This window comes from Diabrotica virgifera, chromosome 2 (genome assembly GCF_917563875.1).
Source record: "Diabrotica virgifera virgifera chromosome 2, PGI_DIABVI_V3a".
In the NCBI taxonomy this organism is placed as follows: Eukaryota; Metazoa; Arthropoda; class Insecta; order Coleoptera; family Chrysomelidae; genus Diabrotica; species Diabrotica virgifera.
In genome coordinates, this window is record NC_065444.1 from 247,701,646 (window position 1) to 247,722,304 (window position 20,659).

Sequence of the window (20,659 nt, forward strand, 5' to 3'; positions counted from 1 at the left end):
GAAAAAAACACGGTTTTCGGGCGCCATTTTGTTTATAAAAAAAGTAGCACACTATCTGCGGACTTTGCATATCTATATTATTAATACATACAATAATAAGATTCGATTCCAGCAATAAAATTGCTGGTAAATAACTTTTCCTTGTATTTTGCTAATTAGCCCAGAGTATGTCTGTTTATGTCCATGATTACTATATACAGGAAGAGATAGGTATTAAACGAAAATAAAAGAATATAATAATAATTTGTTTTATTTTCTAATAAACAAGCTCAGATAACCTTATGTTAATTAACAGAAATAACGGTAACTCAAGATGATGTACAATACATCAGGTAATCATAAAATTTTCTATTTGCGCAATCAACTAAATCCACCCTTTGTATATCACTTAAGAAACACGTTTTACCCTGTTCATTCCACCAAAAAAAAAATACCTAAACCAACCAGATAGTTATGCCATCACTCGATAATAATCATTTGTCGACCCTCTTTGTTAGCGATGACGTCACACAGCAATTTTTAAGTCTTAATTCTAAGCAAATTAAATTTTAATAATGTATTTTTAAAAGTAGTCGATTTTAAGTCATTTTTGTGACTGTTTTAATGAATTTAGGCCATACGTTACATATTATTTTTTTTACGACCATACTAGCAAAAGAACAACTAATTTTAAAAAGAAATTGAATGTTTTTCAAGTAAATTATTTTGTTGGGTTATTGTTTTTACTATTCATCAACCGTAAAAGGAAACGCCTCATGTTCTGTTTATACAAAGTTTAATTACCGTAGAAATAACGTAGCTCAATTTATTTGTTTAGAATTGAGACATTTATATAACCTAAAAGCGTATGACGTCATACATTTCAGTTTTTGACGTTCCTAAATAATAATTATGCCAAACATTCAACGTTAACATTCTTCTTACATAATATTATGAAGGTTTTATTAAGGCTTACCTATATAGGCCTTTTCATCGATTGTCATTTGTTTCGAGCTTGTGTTATATGTTGTATAATCTGTGTATAATATTAATATACACGGACATACACGGATTATACGATATATGACAGAAGCTCGAAAGAAATGACTGTGAATGAAAAGCCCTATATTTGATAATGTTTCACATTTATCATTTAATGACATTTCTAATAATCCTCAACACCTTGTCTTGACTTTTACCAAATCCATATTTCACAAGTACTTATAAATTAGTTTGGTCATGTCAGCAACTCTTTTTAAAATCCAATATATCTACCAAGTCATTTTTTAATGTATATACACGCATTTTTGGAAGCCTTGGTAGTTTCTACTTCAAAATGCATTTCGCATACATTATCAGTCCATTCTGAGTATTCTATTACAGGGATGTGGAGTTTTTTTTGTTTTCCATGCCCATTTTTTATTTCATTTTCTATCTTTAACGCCCTGTCCCATTTTTCGTATTTTCATTCGTTATATTTCCTTCCATTCGTTTCTAAAGCTTGTCACGCACGGGGAGCTATACTATAATATATATATTATACACTGGGGTGCAAAATTAACCGGACATCCTAAAAATGGGTCATTTTTGATGACTCAAATTTCCTAAACCTGTTGTCCGATTTAAGTGATTTTTTAATATATTATAGCCTTATTCTTTAACAATATCGCTGTAGTAGCATTGTTGCTAAACAGTTAAACTTTCATTGTATCCTGGGTGTACCAATCAAACTGTGTTTTTTTTCTCAAAGTTCGCACCACCCTGTGGAATATTCTAGCATTTATAAAATACTGAAATTAAAATCTAACTATAGCCTCATGTTTTCTCAACATTTTGTTTTTTGATTCATTCGCTTACATTAAACCATAAAAAAGTTAGGTACCTACTTTAACAACTAGCCATGCTTTTTATCAATACAAGGTGTTTTTAAATAAGTATGGCAAACTTTCAGGGGTAATTCTGCATGATAAAATAATAACAGTTTGCCTTATAAAGTGTGCAATCTTGCCAGTCTGCAAATGCTCGTTTCCGAGATAGGGGGTGTTAAAATTTTTCTTTCAAACTGACGATTTATTTATTGCTTTCAAACCGGTTGAGATATGCAAATGAAATTTGGTGAGTTTTAAGACGTAATTATTGCAATTTTTTGACATACAACTAAGAATTTAATATTCACCATTGGCGCGCATACGGGTAATGTGACGGCTCATGTTACTCGTATGCGCGCCAATGGTGAATATTAAATTCTTGCTTGAAAGTTAAAAAATGTACAATAGCTAAGTCTTAAAACCCATCAAATTTCATTTGCAAATCTCAACCGGTTTTAAAGCAATAAATAAAATGTCAGTTTTTAAGAAAAATTTCAACACCCTCTATCTCAGAAACGAAGCATTTGCGGACATAGGTTTATAAAGTAAACTGTCATTATTTTTTCATGTAGAATTACCCCTTGAAGTTTGCCATACTTATTTAAAAACACCCTGTATTGATAAAAACATGGATAATTGTTAAAGTACATAACTTTTTTATGGTCCAACATAAGCGAATGAATAAAAAACAGAATGTTGAGAAAACATGAGGCTATAGTACGGTTTTACTTTGAGTATTTTATAAATGCTATAATATTCCACAGGGTGATGCGAAGTTAGAGAAAAAAACACAGTTTCATTGGTACACCCGGTATACAATGAAAATTTACCTGTTTAGCAACAATATTATTACAGCGATATTGTTAAAGAATAAGTCTATAACATATTAAGGAACCACTTAAATCGGATCACAGGTTTAGGAAATTCGAGACATCGAAAATGACCCATTTTTAAGGTGTCCTGTTAATTTTGCACCCCAGTCTAGTATAGCTTCCCGTGTGTGACAAGCTTATCATCTTCTCTTCATTTCTTTATTCTTTTCTGGATAGTCTTCAATACATTCGTTAGATATACCTACTTTAATAGTACCATTATAAAACCATTTCCTTTAATTTTCCAGACTCTTGTTGAAAATATAGGAATAGAAAATGAATTTCTGTGTCACATTAGTAAGTCTTTTCCATAATGTATATTTATAGTTTTTTAAATTTCCTTAGAACAGAAACTTGGTATTTTTGGTGGAATATACATGCACCATTTTCGATGGAATATTCAATTTAGTTCCATTTTTGGTGGAATATGTAGGCCAAACATGCAAATCGCTATTCTTCTCATTTTAAAAACAAGACGGATATAGTTCCTGCGCAAACTAATAAGTACAACTATATTTTTTTGTACAAAAACATATATACTGTTACTCAAAATAAATATAAACAAATTGTATATCTTTATATAATGTACACATGAAAAGGGTTAATAGTCTCAAAAAAGGAACGACGATTTGTACACGTACTTGGTTGCACTGGTAACTTACGTACAAAATTGGCAGTCATTACATACTGTATGTTGCTATTATATGGACAATTAAATCATATTCAAAATTAATTCCACCAAAAAATTTGTTATATGGACAATTAAATTATATTCAAAATTAATTCCATCAAAATTTTTAAAAAGTCCGAAAAAGAATAAAAGCAGGACAAACAAAAATAATTAGCAAGTTATCATCCGTTTGGTAATAATATTAGGTTTCAATAAATAATGTTCCCACCAAACGGTTAGATACAGCTTAAAAATGATTGTAATAGGTTTACAATGTTGCTATAACCTCATATGTATTGTAAATAGAACAGACTCGGTGTATTTGAATCATATATCAACTGTAGCTTGTTTAACTGATACAAAAACCAATAAAGGATATATTATGTCGCTATTGCTTCCGAGCCCTTTGTCATTTTCACTAGAAGTTCTGTCTACAGAGTAGCAATTATGTTTTTGAACGTAAAGCATCTTTATATTACTTTTTTGGTATTCGATCTCATCTCCTTATCAATTCCATTAAACTGAATATTAATATAGTTAGATTGAATGTTAAATCTCATTTACACCCGTTTCATTTGTCGTATTATTATTATATGATATGACAAGTATGATCTGAAGGTTCATTGGCCACATCGTCATATTTGTATTTTGTATGTATGTTCTCCAATTCCGTTTTTTTCTGTATCTGTGGTACATTTGAACTATTAAACGCATATATACATACTTAAAGATCTTTAATGCATTTGTAGGTTTTATCTTTTCTTAATTTTGTATTTTCTTTCCAATATATTATATAAAGTGGCATATTTGAACAACTACAAGACCAAACATGATCTTAAGGTTCGTTTGGTATGGTAAATTGTTTGTTTTTTGTTTAGTTCTAAATTGTACCTCGAAGCTGCTTATTTGATGCATTTGCGGTACATTTGACCTATTCGTACACATATTGATGTACAAAGTAATATATTTGAACTACTAGAGAAAACATGACCGTAATATTAGGTTTGTTCTAGCATCAGTTTCAAACGGTTTGAAACCATCAGCAAATAGTCGACCAGCGCGAGTAGAGGGGATAGCACTGTTGACTTTATTATGTTCTCTCACTGACCAACTGTTTGCTGACGGTTTCTGACTAGTTTGACTGTTTGCTAGAACAAACCTATTATTTCACATTATTGTATGTAGTTTAATTAGTTTTGAATTATGTTTCCAATCTACATGTCATTTGGTTCATGTCAAGAACTTTGAATCCAAAAATGGTAATTTATTTTTAGTTCTCTGTAATAACCGAATAATGTTAAGGGGAACGGAGCAAAATGCAAAATTTTGACGCATATCAAAATTTACAATGTGTTTTAAATGTATTCATTTTTTCGAATCCTAAGAAAACTTCTATAATGTTTATTTTAATAAGTTACAGGGGTGAAAATAAAAGAAAATTTAGTGTGATTTTTAAATGCAAATATTTCACTCAAAAGAAACTTTTTATTTATTCTAAGGGACTTTCGGCCCTCGGTAATAAAGTAATCTTTCGTTCTGCGGTTAAACTTTTCAAAAATACTTATTAGTTTTCTCAGGATTCGAAAAAAATGAATACATGTAAAACACATTGAAAATTTTGATATGCGTCAAAATTTTGCATTTTGCTCCGTTCCCCTTAAGTGGTTTTTTTTAAAGAGGCAACAGAAAGGCAAATATGTGTCCTTTAATGAATTTTGTTTGGGTCAACATGTTGTAAGACTATTATTGTTATCTTCTTCTTCAAGTACCTATAGTTGGATTTTCTAGAACATCCACAACTTATTGTTTAATCTTCACTCTATTTATTGCTGCTTATCTCACTAACTTCATACCAGTGATGTTAGTTCCTTAGACAAGTCTTTTTATTCTTTGTTGGTCACGTTTGTAGTACATTTTTCTTCTATTATTGGTTGCAAGACTTCTTTTTCTATCACATTTTTATAAGGACTGCTTTATAAACTGTAGATTGAAACCTAAAGTAACAGATTCGAACAACCATTTTTAAATTGTGTACTTAGTTAAATACAAAAATTTAAGATTTAGTGAAAAAATTGTAAAAACTAAATAATTGCAGAATGTTTCAAATGCTTCATTGGTACACGATACTTTTAGTAAAACGAAAAAATTATTTTAATATTATAGACATTCTGTTAACAGAGCACACAACCGACATATGTGCAAAAAAGTAAATACTTAAAACATTCGTAGACTCTTTCACAACACTCTTATACCTTTAATAAATAAACTTTACTAAAAAATGCCTAAAAATCATTTTTACACTTTTAAAATCAACAGATACAACGAAATTTAAAACGTGTCCATATAATAGCACAATATTTATCTCATAGATACATTTATTTCATATATTATCTAATGTAAATATATAAGATATTTTCATGAAGTAACCTAAGTGACGTCATACTTTCAGCCCATTGCTGTAGATTCTTAAGTCCACGAAAAATTGACGTTTGTCAAAATACTTATGCTAAAAAAGGTCTCGATAAGTCTATGGGTACAAGTAATGCAAATATGCGATCCAAAAAACCTAAAATGGTTAAAAAACATGGAAAATTGTCATTTGTCAGTGTCAATTGTCAATGTCTACTGTCAATGTCAGCTGTCATGATACATTTATAGTAATTTTTTGCTTTATATTTTATAAAATTTAGATAGGTAGGTATAGGTATTGTTTAATGGGACTGTTAAAATTGTTTGTCCGTCCTAACAGAGACAATATTTTTCGATTCTTTTGGCTTAATTATTTCCATTACTTGTTCATTAACAATCTAGTAACTTAAAATACTCATTTCACGGATTCAAAAACTGCATTATTATATATATTATAAAATAATGTAAAGTTGCTGATATAAAATGTGCTTAATCGCAAAAATCAAATGAATAAAAATACTAAAAATTTCAAAAATTGAACATTTGGCAGTATATGCTCCAGTTTTTTTCTCTGTGAGGTATTTCTCGGGCAGTGCTGAGTAAAATAAGATTTTATTATATACATCATTGGCAGTGATTGCTGATTTTTTTCATATTTAGAATATGACCTAATCTACTCGTACAAAAAGGAACATACATAATACGTATAATACTAAACATTATTTTTTCTTATTATAAAAATTATCACTTTAAGTAAAAACATTCCATATGTATGTGAAATATTTCGTACAGGTTGCGAAGAAAGTAATAAAGAGAATAATTTTGAATTATTCTAGGGTAGTGGATGTATATAAAATGTATTAAGAAGGAAAAACTGTTAATAAAAACAAAACAACTATTGTTGTACGCCATAGATTAGCTGCACGTGGTGTTCATCTGTCTGTTTGGATACGAAAAATTCACATCTCCACTACTGTACCACCGATTTCAATCACTCTTCGTATCTTCTTCTTCATGACACTCTCCCTCCTATATTCCTTCCTCCTCTTATCTTGCCTGAATTAATAATGTTAGCATTTCATATCGTTGTCTCCTCATTACGTGTCTCAGATGTTGCCACTCCCTCCTTTTTCTTTGCCTACTTTTCACAATACTTCCGTATCCGTTTTCGGCGGTGTTCACACTATTCTAAGCATCGTTCTGTAATACCACAATTCAAATATCTGTAGTTTATTTATGTGTTAAGGTAAAGTGCCCAAAATCCGTCCCCTGTCCTAAATTCGTCCCTCACTGTAACTTTTACTGACAGTACTGCAACCTTGCGAGAGAGTAAGGAAACTCTTCAAAACTGTTCAGTTTACTAGTGGCAGTGGCATAGATTCTTTGATCTGTTCATATACCTACTCTTTAATTTTTCATAAATAGTTTTTGCAGTACCTTGTTACAGTGTGTAATAAATTTTAAATACCTATATTGACTCTTCAAGGTAAGTTTAGACTTATTTAGCGATTGACAATAGTAGAATGCCCTTTAAATATTATACTTGAGTTGTTACAGCCGTGTAGTTCTACTCGTTTTCGTCACGAACAGCAGCCATGTTTTATATAACGAAATTCCTAAATCCGTCCCCTTTGACGTCCAATAGTGTCAACCGATGATGAGGATAGTTCTAGTGTTGAAGATGCACCATGTGCCATTTGTGGACGTCTTTATTGTATAGAATTGTTTTCACCTTTACTCACGCATGTCTTGCTGTTTCTATCCTGGCCCTTGTTTCTGTTGTTTGATCATTATTGTCTGAAATTCAGGTTCCCAGGTATTTGTATTTTCAACCGTTAATGGAAACATGACATATCCCTGCCTATCTCCTCTTCTGATATCAATTTCTGAGCTGGATTCGCTACCCATTACAATTTATGCACATATGCACTTTGATTCCAGTAAAGGTTTGTTATTATTCTTAAGTCCCCTTTGTCTATGTTTTTTGCCTTTAAAATTTGGACTAATTGTTCATGTCTTACTTTGTCAAATGCCTTCTCAAATTTACCGTAACACACATTCAGATCCACATTCATATTTATGTTTCTTTGAACTATCACGTAAAAAGCAAATAACACCTCTCTGGTTGCTAGTTCGTTTTTAAATCCAAACTGACTATTACTATTCCTTATTACAGTTGTTTATTCATACGACCATCTATTATTTTCAATAATAATTTGTGAACATGACTTATTATTGATATTTTTCTGTATTCACTCCAATATTTCGAGTTTGTATTTTTAGGAATAGAATAGTAAGTATCCGTGTCACACATCCAAGGTTTTAAATGAGTAGATACCTTGTAACTAAGTAGAGTCGATTTTTATCTATCTCCATCTTCATTATGTCCTTGGATCGTGGATTTGGACGATCCTTGTGTGAGACAATCTCTCAAAGTTACGCTACAATTGTGGGTAGCTTCTTCGGGATAGTGATGGGCAGATGGTACGTTCCTTTTGTTACTGGGCGGGGTTTTCGCGAATAATTAATGTCGTCATCATACCCAAAAAACTCCAATATTTCGCGTTTGTATTTTTAAATACTCTGTAAGTAAGTAGAGTCGATTTTTATCCATCTCAATCTGCATTATGTCCTTTTGCCTCTCGACGCTCAGTCAATTTTTGTACCGTGGATTTGGACGATCCGTGTGTGAGAAAATCTCTCAAAGTTACGCTACAATTTGTAGGTAGCTTCTTGGGGAGAGTGATAGGCAGATGGTACGTTCCTTTTGTTACCGGACTGGGTTATCGCGAATAATTATTGTCGTCAACATACCCAAAAAAACGTGAATCCGGTGAATAATTAAATTTCTTTTGGTGTGATTTGCTGTTTACTAAATAAAACATAAGATCTCCATTTATACTCTTGGGATGCCTTCGGATTTCTACTGCCTTACATTTTTTTTTCTAAAATAAGAAATATTTTCACATAATATAGACTGCCTGATTTCCTGACAGTATTATGCCACTGCAGAATTCGATAAAGGACCAGATTTAATGCAGATTTAATGCTATTGGATTCGAATTTTGATGCAGCGCCAGTGGCGGTTCTAGACCAAAAAAACTGGGGGGGCAAGGGAACACAACCGGTGAATAAACAAGATAACGTGCCTTTTTAATGAAGATTATAGTACAACAGTCCTGTAAAAATTGGGGGGGCGGCTGCCCCCCTGCCCCAGGCTAGAATTACCACTGTGTAGCGCCCATTTTAGTCTGTGTCCAAATATTATAAGAATATTTTTGTGGAGTATATAGTAATAACGGTTCTTTAAAAACATGCTCAAATTTTTTTGGTGGTCGGAAAATGGTCATCAGGAGTTTCTGCAGAACTAATAACATTTCATTCACTATGACGTACAACAACACTGTTTTATATTTAACGTACAGTTAGTTCAAAGTGTTGTTTACCAGTTAAAAAAATAACGCTTCATTGATGTTGTGTATAAAGTAAATTTTATGTGTAGAATAATTTTTTTTTAAATCTATATACGACATCAAACTTAAAAAAATTTATGGTATAAAAAGTATGCAGAATGACAGAGGTAGAAGGGTAGAAACTGCATTTTAAGCCAATTCTTGTGTTTTACTCTAACATTGTAGGTACTGGGCGTAAGAAATATTTTCCAATAATAAATTAAGCAATATATACAGGGTGCAGAAGTTTCAATAAAAATAAAATTAACCATCAAAATATGATGTAGGCAGTGTTTGTTATATAATAATATGTATATGAAAAGTTAATACTTGTTTAAAAAATTATCATATAGGGTTGAAATTGTAAAAACCTTTGTTCAAAACTATTTATATGTAAAAATTCCAAAAACAACCAAAAAATCAATTATAAGTTCCAATTCATACAGCCTTTTAATAAGCGTATCTCTTTGGTGGACTCAATTAGTCCAGCAATGAGATATTTTTATTGAAATAATATATTAAGAGTGAGGAAATTGAAGATTTTAAAAATATCTAGTTCAGTCAAGTGACTGATTCAGATATACAACTTCATTATAAAACAAGATTTTTGAATTTTGTCTAACGCTGTACATATTACCTAAAATAACTATAAGATGTTGAGGTAAACTTTTTAAAAATTTCACTACATTTCCTACCCTTTCGGAAAATGGGCAACGCTGTATAATGTCTACAGCATAAAATAGAACTGCTCAGCACCCTCTATATATAAACTGTTTTCTACTCTATTACTTAAACCTATGTTCACAAAAAACGTGATGTAAAACCATAAATGACTAAACAGTATAAAAAACATCGTAAAAAACTTTGTAGAGCTATCGGACCACAGGTATGACGTCACCTCTTACCACAATTAGAAGGCAACTTACTCAGACTTATGTAGCGGTATTTCCGTACACAATGTTTCGTGTTTTTACATATTCTCGGTTTTTTTGCTCGAGTACAGACCAAAACGTTTACAGGTCCATCAAATAATCGAATTCTTTCATATAAATTATATTCTGTATATAAAAATTTGAATTTCCTGCCGCCATTAATCAATGACGTCAGAGATTTCATATGACGTAAAGCTGCAAAGTTCAGGGTCGTTCGTCTATTATAGGTATTGATCGTACTGAGCACAACTGTAGCGCCCTACTGCGGCGATAACCTGTACTAAACTAAAAATTAGATGTTTGTTTATATACAAGTTTAAAGGAAATTTAAAAATAATGCTTTAAAAAGTTGTGTCCCTTAAGGGTAGAGTTTTTAGGAAAGAAATTGTATTGGGAACTGTTACATTGTAATAAACTTAGAAGTTCATGACACATAATGTAACGAAAATGTACAAATTTTTTTTGCTTATATGAAAAAAAAAAACAAATCGGGGAAGGACCAGTGTAGTCTTAAAAGGTATTCCCACAGCTAAGAAGATTTCTTTGTAACCAACCAAATGTTACAACATTACATATACACCATTCCGTCGTACTCTTACGCAGTAAAATTTGTGTTATTTTCACATTTAGCTTTTTTATCACTTTTTCTTCGTCTTTTCATGATCAATATTACTTCTGGTTTGCTTCCTATCCTCTTTTATTGGCACGTCTGATACTTCGTCCACCTAGATCTAGATCGCAGGATTTTTCTGCAATATGCATTTTCAGAAGCGAGTAATTTATTTACAAGTACATGTTTCAAAGTTTAGGGAGTACATTCTCCCTACAAGAGTAGAAGGAATGTAGCACAAAATCATCTTTAGACCTTTTATTGGAAATAAATACATAAGAACACAGGAAGTAAAATACGAGAAGGAAATGAAGCAATTCGTTACAGCCGTAAAATAAAATCAATATATAGAGCAATAGGGCTTTTCATCGATTGTCATTTGTTTCGAGCTTCTGTCATGTGTCACATAATATTAATGTATCTACGTCATACGTCTTTGGTTTGTATTATTGGTAGATACCAATAACGTACGACGTAGATATATTAATATTATGTGACACATGAGAGAAGCTCGAAACAAATGACTGTGAATGAAAAGCCCTATAGATGCCATAGCATATATGATAGATGACATATGAAAGATGAATGACGACAAATACCAGATGAAACACGATTGTGAATATTAAATATTATGACAATTTAGTTTGTGGACTAAAGAAGAAATGAAAAACTTGCAATTAGAAAGAAAATTACAATTAATGAGGGATAAGAGGCATGAGGGACAAGAAAGTGAGGTACAAATCGAAGAGTAAAAGGAAACAGCTGAACTAAAAAAGAAATAAAACACTTACAAATAAAAATAAATGTACGACGAGTACAATAAGAAATGAACTTACGAAATCACAGATTACAGATGACAAATGACAGACGACAGATAAAACACGACTGGGAATAGTCGACAGTCAAAATACTGGGAAGTCGACTGGGAATAGAAAAAAGACATGAGGACAAAATGCAACAACGAGGTACAAACGTAACACATGAAGAGCAAAAGAAATAAAACATTTACAAACAAGAATAAATGTACGAGAAGTAACTAACAACTGGGGAGATCACGAATTGTGAGGCTCAAGCATGGATAAAAATAAAACAGGTAAAATAAAACGAACTTACAAAATCACAGATGGCAGATGAGACATAATAGATGACTGAACAAACATGACAGAAAGCATGTCATTAGGAATAGTCGGCAGAATGGCAGTTTGATGAGAGTAATGAGAAACAAGACGTAAAAACTAAAGAAGAGCAATGGAAGTTCGAGGAAAAGATAGAAAGATATCTCACACATTAAAAAATATAAAATAACAATACTATTTGCTTGTGAAATATTTAGAAAGTAGATAAAAGATACTTATAATAACATTAGTGTGAATATTGGTTTAATTATTAAAAATAAGGAAGCGCGAACAGAAAAGTAAAATATGAAGAACCCATAGAAAAGCAGATGGCCTACGACACATGGCACATGGTATATGACAGATGACAGACGACTGATTATGGTGACAGTCAAAACATGAATAAACATGGTTGACAGATGATAATTTGGTGAGGTTAGCGAGAAAGTAATACCGTCCGAGCAAAAAGTGAAACGATATACATGGATAGATTTTAGGCACGGGTCGCGGAGGTTTCCCCAACTGTCATCAATACGACTAACTTCACACGTAACTTTGATACGAGAATTATAAAAAAAATATCCATTGAAATCCAGATCCCGTAATTCGTTAAGCCTGATAAAGTGAGTACAAAGACATACATATTTGTTTCTTTGTAGTTACAGCGTCAATTTACCGTACACTAACGAACAGAATAGTAGATGACATATGGCACATGGTAGAAGACAGATGATTAATTACAGAACAGTCAAAACATGACTCAAATTAGTTGAAAGGTAACTATTTTGATAATAAAGAGAGAGTAATCGACAAATGGAAGAAAAGCAATGAACCGCCAGAGGAAAAAGTGAAACAGTACACATAGATAGATTTTAGACTAATATAAAACAATTAGATATCTTATAAATCAGAAAAAAATGGAGAAATGCATTGCCGTTTGCAGTTTGTCTGTTTGACTGTGTATATTAGCTTGATTAATAAAATCAGGTCATATATATCTTTAATTAAACTGTTATAAATAAATTCAATACTCAATTACACAACATAAAGAGGAATAAAACCGTTTGATGTATTTCGGTTCATTGTGCATAAGAACCGCATTCGAACAATGTTAGATTTGTACTAATAAGGCAATGAAAAATGATAAAAATAGTTGTAGACAATGCCATTGAATCTATAAGTGACCTAGCACAATATATAATTTATTGATAAAACAACTTGCACGAAAACGAAACAGGAAAGGATCTTGAAGGACGTTAGCGCATTGTCGCAGTCGTCGAATTTTTAATGTAAAAAAATTGTTAACTGTTAAATAAATGCATGGTGTAGTACAGTAAGAAAAGTAACAGAATAGTTGTTTATGATATAAGTGTTACAAGTACAATTTTAAGGCACGCATGTGACGGTGAAGAATTCGCTTCGCTCATTCCGCAATTCACATGAGGGCCTTAAAAATGTATTTTTAACACGTATATCATACAATATTTTTTCTACAAATGTCTTAAAAATGCAATAACACAGTTTAAATTAAATTTTAAAAAACCTTTAATACATTGAAAGGAGATAGTTTTAAATTGCATCGTATATTACGGACCTTAGCAACCATTGTTGACTTAATTGTTTACGGGAATTTTGAAGCATCTGTCAGACGTGTGTTAGTTTTTAAAACGCCGTTGTGGATTTGTCGTTAAAATGCAAGAAAATATGGTAGAAAAAGATCAATTTCAAAATATAGAGGTAGAGGCCAGTCGAGCTATCCTGGATTTGTTGCCGAGGATGTCCAGAATGCAATGTGATATCGCTGATAATAAGTTTGAGAAATGGTGTGAAGCGACAAACGTTTCTGGGAAATATACTAAAAATGTATTTATGGCGTATTTTGAGGAGAAAGCAAAGGTGTGGAAGGCATTATCTTTGTGGTCAAATTATTCGATGATCAAATCTGTGCTACGTATAAATAGCAGAAGGTTACCGGCCAAAAATCAAAAACCTTGACTAGAGACCAAATTGACCAGTCTTTGAAGTGTGCATTAGATGAGGAGTATCTTCTGATGAAAGTAGCTGTGATTGTGGGAATATTTGGTGTCTGCCGCTTTGTCAGTTGACTATTGACGATGTGAAAGATATGGGTACTGCATTACTGATTAAAATACCAGATACTAAAACCAATGTTTCACGAAGTTTCTTTATTATTGAAAAAATCTATTTGGATATTTATCGAATATATGCGGCTCTTCGACCAGCAAATGTCGGACAAATGTCGGACATTTTTTCTGAAATACGTGAAAGCTAAATGTACCAGAAATCCGATTGGAATTAATTCGTTTGGAAGAATTCCTGCTGCTATAGCAAGATTTCTGGAACTGCCAAATCCGATCCTTTATGTCGTTGTTTTCGTCGTTCTTCAGTGACCTTAATTGCCGATGCTGTCGCAAATTTGACGACAATTAAGCGTCATGGGGGTGGAGATCTTCTACCGTTGCTGAGAGGTACATCGAGGATTCTTTGTAAAATAAGAATTTGATTGCCCGAAAACTGCTGCCAGTGCAGCGAGCATCACCAACAACATCCGAAGATATTGTGGCCTCAACTTCGACTGGAAATTCAGTTATTTCTGCTCATTCCGCCTTAACCATGGAAAATGGTAAAACTGCAGTGCAAGAAATTCATTTTTCAAATTGCGCAAATTGTACTATTAATATTAATGTTAATAAATGAAATATAAATATTTTGACGTTTGTTTTCGAAATTTGACATTTCACTTTTAACTGCAGTGCCTTAAAATTTTTAAAGCACCCAGTGCTTACATTTTTAAGGCTCCTATGGAGTGCTAAAAATTGCATTTTTAACACGTTTGTCGAAAAAGGAACTTAATTTAGTGACAAGTACTAGGATTTGTTACGTAAAAATGGAGTGAAAGATTTATGTAGCAACTATAACACACTTGCTCAACTTGCGCACTGGAGTATGATACTTTTACTCATAATTCTGGAGAGGATAAAGCCCTTTTACTTCCTGAAATTGAAGAGAAACAAACAGGTTTTGCCTCCGGATGTGGTACTAGGGAACAAATTTTAAGCTATGATAGATTATAGAAAAATCCAGAGAATTCAACACCGCAACATATCTGTGCTTCATAGATTATAGTATAGCTTTCGACCTAGTCAACCATCGTCGCTAGTTCGGAGGTTGAACTGATTCACCTGCTACAAAGGATTGAAGAAGTAAGCTTAACGATGGGTCTTAAAATAATAGGCTATTTTGGACACGGGTTTTGAAGAAATGGCCTTGAAAAACTTGCCATCCCCGGGAAAGGTAGAAGGTACAACAAATAAAGGAAGATTTCCCACACGATACACTTACCATATTGATACTAAAAGTGATGCTCCTTTGTCAGAATATGCTAGCATGGTAGAAGCTCGAGAGAAATGGATGAGCATTGGAAAAATTAGCTAATAGCTTCATGTTATCACGATATCTGCATCAGGTTAACGACTAAGAACAAGGAGTTGTTTTAGACTTGGTATAGAAGTATAGAGTAACAATAAACTTCGTATACAGGAATAACAGAATTTTCATTTTTCCTGGTTTCATTTCACCTTTTTCATTTTGGTAGGATTTCCTTTGTTTTATTATTATTCGGTGTATTTACCAACTAAAATTATTTTTGTGCACTATATTTTTTCTACGACTACCAATCTATTACCTTTCACAGGTCTCTCTCCGCTGGAATTATATATTTCGGCGGTAGCCTTTTATGACCATCCTGAGATTCAAAGCAAACAATACTTGGAGGCCGAATTATAGCTATATTAAATAGTCACACAAACAATACTGGGGCTCTATTTGAGTAATCCATCTTAACACAATTTTACCATATACAGAACAAGAAGTCCCAAATATTAATGGCGTCTTAATATGGTTCATTGATGGATCTCAAACTGAACTAAAGAACCCACTCGCCAAATCAAAATTGGCGAGGAACTGCAAATATCACCTCAACAACCTGGCAAAAGATAATAACGTGTCTTTAATATGCGTACGCATATTTACAGATGCTAGCGTGTGTAGACACCAGGGTGTTGAAATCAGTTAGGGTTTCGAAAAACAGTACATTTACAGAAGCTAGCGCGTGTTGACACCACGGTGTTGAAATCGGTTAGGGTTTGGAAAAACAGTACGTTTACAGATGCTAGCGTGTGTTGACACTAGGTTGTTGAAATCAGTTAGGGTTTGGAAAAACAGTAGGTACATTTACAAATACTAACAGATTTGGACACCAGAGATTTAGACACCTTTTTAAGTGGTTATACATGCATATGCTAACGGCTATTGACATATTGATTTTTTATACCTACAGCTGTGGAAAAATATTTTAAGTGATTTAGGCATTAATAAATAATTAAACGTTGTTGGGATATAAACAATAATATATTAACACAAAAGAACAACATAAAAAATAATGTTGTTCTGAAGCTATTTCCTTGTGGCATTTTTATAATTAACTATTTAGATGGGAAATAAGCCACAATTAAATTGAAAAAAATAATTTTATTAACGTTTCGACGCCCAAATCGGGTGTCGCAGTTAAAATACAAAACACTACTAAATTAAACAAAAATGTTGTTGCTTAGTAAAAAATTCTTCTAATAATTGAAGACCTAAGTGAAAGAAGGAGGTATGTTACAAGCCTACCTTTTTAGATATGGGCAGTTAAAGTTTTTATTCCTCTACTTTTATCATGAGAATATTGTTTGTGTTATTTGGTTTTATTTATATTTATATAAGCATTCCTTTACATATAATGTTGATAATTTGTTTTGATTTTTAGTATTTTTTCTAAAAATAAATAAAAACTGTACATCCTTTATCTGAATGAATGAAGGGGGTAGGTGGCATGAAATAATGCTCTATATTCAGTTTTACAGAAACTTATGTAATTGTACACAAAATAATCTTCTTCTTCATGTTGCTATGTTCATGTTGGCTATCAAACTGGCTATAGTAATTTTGTTAATGGCAGCTCGGTAAAGGGATGCAGAGGATCTGTTAAACCATTCTTACAGGTGTCTGAGCCATGACGGTCTTCTGTGACCTGGCGTTTCTTCTTCCGTCTACCTTGCCTTTTTTATTAATAGCTACTCTAGCCTTAGCTACATTTATAAAAAAAATTAAACAAATTAAAAAAATCAATTTTTTCAGCCTATGTACAGGGTTATTCACTATATTTTGACCCCCCCGTAAACTGCTTTATTTACAGAATTAGAAAAAAATGTAAAATACAAAAGTTATTCGATTTTTAAATTATGATTTTTTGACATATGTATCGTACTAGTGACGTCATCCATTAGAGCGTGATGACGTAATCGACTATTTTTTTTAATGCGAATAGGGGTTGAGTGCTAGCTCATTTGAAAGGTTATTTAATTCCCTATTCAGTAATATAAACATTAACATGATTAATTATACTGGGTGTCAAAAAATTTTTTTAATTAAATTAATTGACACAAGAAGAAGAATGTATGTAATTTATTTAATTTCAAATATATTTAACTGCTGTTAGAAAACAGAAATAAAAGTTTATTGCACAAATAAACATTGATTTTTGCTTAAATTAAATGTTCAAATTGCCAAGAGGCAGATGGGTGGCAGCTTGAACATTGAATTTAAGTGAAAAGAATTTTTATTTGTTCAATAAACATTTACTTCTGTTTTCTGACAGCAGTAGAATGTATTTTGAATTAAATAAATTACATACATTCTTCTTTTATGTATCAATTTATGTGTCAATTAATTTAATTAAAAAATTTTTTTGGACACCCTGTATAATTAATCATGTTAATGTTTATAATATTGAATAGGGAATTGAATAACCTTTCAAATGTGCTAGCACTCGACCCCTATTCCCATTTAAAAAAATAGTCGATTACGTCATCACGCCCAAATTTATGACGTCACTAGTACGATGTATATGTCAAAAATCATAATTTAAAAATCGTATACCTTTTGCATTTTACATTTTTTTCTAATTCTGTAAATAAAGCAGTTTACAGGGGGGTCAAAATATAGTGAATAACCCTGTACATTATTTTAGGTTCTTTTGAGCATTGGAAACAAAAAAGGTGTTTTGTAATTTTTCTCTAAAGTTAATAGTTTTCGAGTTATAAACAATTTAAACCTGAAAAAGACGAAAAATGTTTCATACCTCCTTCTTCCATTCAAGAATTGTATTCTACATGTTACATACCTCCTTCATCCACTAGGATATCTCTTACTCGTATTAAGCTTTTTAGTTGTACAGTAAAAGTGGCATAATGATAGTTAAGTTACATACCACCTTCATTCACTAAGAAACTCAAAATTTTAGAAAATGTTACATACCTCCTTTTTCCACTTAGGAAATACATATTCTTACATAAATTCCACATATTTTTTATTAAGCAACAAAATTTTTGTTTAATTTAGTAGTATTTTGTATTTTAACAACGACACCCGATTTGGGCGTCGAAACGTTAATAAAATTATTTTTTCAATTTAATTGTGGCTTATTTCCCATCTAAATAGTTAATTATAAAAATGCCACAAGAAAATAGCTTCAGAACAACATTATTTTTTATGTTGCTCTTTTGTGTTATTTGTAAATGTAGTGTTTTTCCAAACCCTAATTAATTTCAACACCCTAGTGTGAACACACGCTAGCATTTGTAAACGTACTGTTTTTCCAAACCCTAACCGATTTCAACACCGTAGTGTCAACATGCGCTAGCATTTGTAAATGTACTGTTTTTCCAAACCCCAACTGATTTCAACACCGTAGTGTCAACACGCGCTAGCATCTGTAAATGTACTGTTTTTCCAAACCCTAACTGATTTCAACACCCTGGTGTCTACACACGTTAGCATCTGTAAATATGCTACCGGGTCAGTAAGGGGTGCATGGGAATGAACGAGCAGAGCTGTTGGTAACGCAAAGCTCGAGAGAATCTTTTGTAGACCCAGAACCTAAAGATGCTAAAAAAATGAGGTTCACAATTGGCTGATACAGAATCATCAAAAGAAATACAGAGCCATTAAAGGGCCAATCTAGACTAAACAATAATCAAGAATGTTAAATAAAAGCTCTCGAACAATTTGATAAACCTCAATAAACAAGAGATCAAAACGGACACTGACATGGTGATGACATTGATGTTTAAGAAACCACCCATACAAACTAGGTAAGGTGAATGATGGAATGATGAAAGGTGAACCATGGCGCAGAAAGTGCAAAATGGAAGAAGAAACTGCCATACACATCCTATGCCATTGCAATGTGCTTAGTGATGTGAGGTTGGAATTCACTGGACAATTGAGGTTTGAATCAGAAGAGATCCTAAAACTACCAATAAAAAAATGTTGGTCTTAGTTGACGCCACAGTACTTATTAGAGTTTAAGGAAAAAAACAAGATATAGTACAAAGGCCTTACGATCAAGCGCCAGATACTAACGAGTCTCACCTGATTTAAGAAAAAGAAGAAGAAGAAAAGAATAATCTATTCCCTGCAAAATTTTTTAGTTCTACTTAAAACTTTACTGCAAATACTAAAAAGTATTTACTGGAAAAATCCTGAAAACGATACAGGTGCGGGAGCACGCCAAATAGAATTCTATTTTAGTGACGTCACGTTGCCTAGCAGCCGTCGATTCTCCCATTATGAAATTCTATTTTGTGACGTCAGCAAAATAGAAATCTATTTGGCGTGCTCTCGGCTCAGGTAGTAGTTATATAGATTAATTCCGTCATAGAAATTGTATGTTATAATAAAAATATGGATCCTGTTGGAAAACTAATTTTAGTCTGTACTCGCATACGATTTAGGCTCAGTGAAACTGACTGCAACTAAAAAAGCTACGTTCGATTTTTGTTAACGTTTTTTGGTATAAAAAAGAAGAATGTATCCGAAAAATGTCATATTCGTGTCAGTCTCTAATTCTCTGAGCGTAAACCTTAATTAGTCAATTCGAACGATCGACGTTTCGACACTTATCCCGCATTATCTTCATCCGTACTCGATTCAACAAACGAACAACGTGATATCCTTAATTGATAACAAGAATTTTTCAAATAATTTTTTACCATTCTATTTATATATGTATATACGCGTCATCGATTTTTTAGCGACACTTTGCTCTAATTTGTTATCTTTATAAATAATCTTTTGTTTAATTCTTGAATCTGGAAAATTCAGCTAGAGAAAGGGGGGTTGCGGGCTGGGTCGCCTGCCTCTTTTTGGTACTACCTTTGAATCGCCGAATTCAACAGGAAAGGAACGTAGAACATCTTGCTTTCTAGGAGAAGTGAGGCCGCAGACTGAATCTAAAAAGAAAAAAAGTTAGAAGTCAAAGTTTTCGATCTCTCATTAATAAAATATAAAATAATATTAAGTTAAAAACCTTATTGAAAAACCACGCAGGTTACACCTCCGTGGCTTCTAAAAATCCAAATCACACGGATGCTGGAGCAAAAGAAGATAAAGGAATTCTAAGATTTTCAATTCACATATCACCTGTCCAGCGCGGAAAAATTCCAAAAAAAAATGGACCCCCATATTCCGATAGGAGTAAACTAATAGAAATAAAAATGAATAAACATTTTCTTTTCGTTGCAAAACTAAACTAAATATAAGACGACTGCTTTGGTTTCGTTTTGCAACGAGGTGAATGTTTATTCATTTTTTTAAAAAGTTAGTTTTAAGTTTATAATAATTATAG

At 32.2% G+C, this 20,659-nt stretch overlaps 1 protein-coding gene across 2 annotated transcripts in view; it reads right to left on the reverse strand.

Annotated features, from left to right (window-relative positions):
• Nucleotides 1–232: 232 nt before the first annotated feature.
• The window catches only part of LOC114327314 (hormone receptor 4), a 114,543-nt gene continuing 94,116 nt past the window's right edge, over nt 233–20,659 (reverse strand). For both annotated transcript variants that reach the window (XM_028275896.2, XM_028275898.2), the window contains one exon: nt 233–20,264. In XM_028275896.2, coding sequence (XP_028131697.1) covers nt 20,184–20,264 — 81 coding nt within the window. In that variant the 3' untranslated portion in view covers nt 233–20,183. The remainder of the gene's footprint in view (nt 20,265–20,659) is intronic.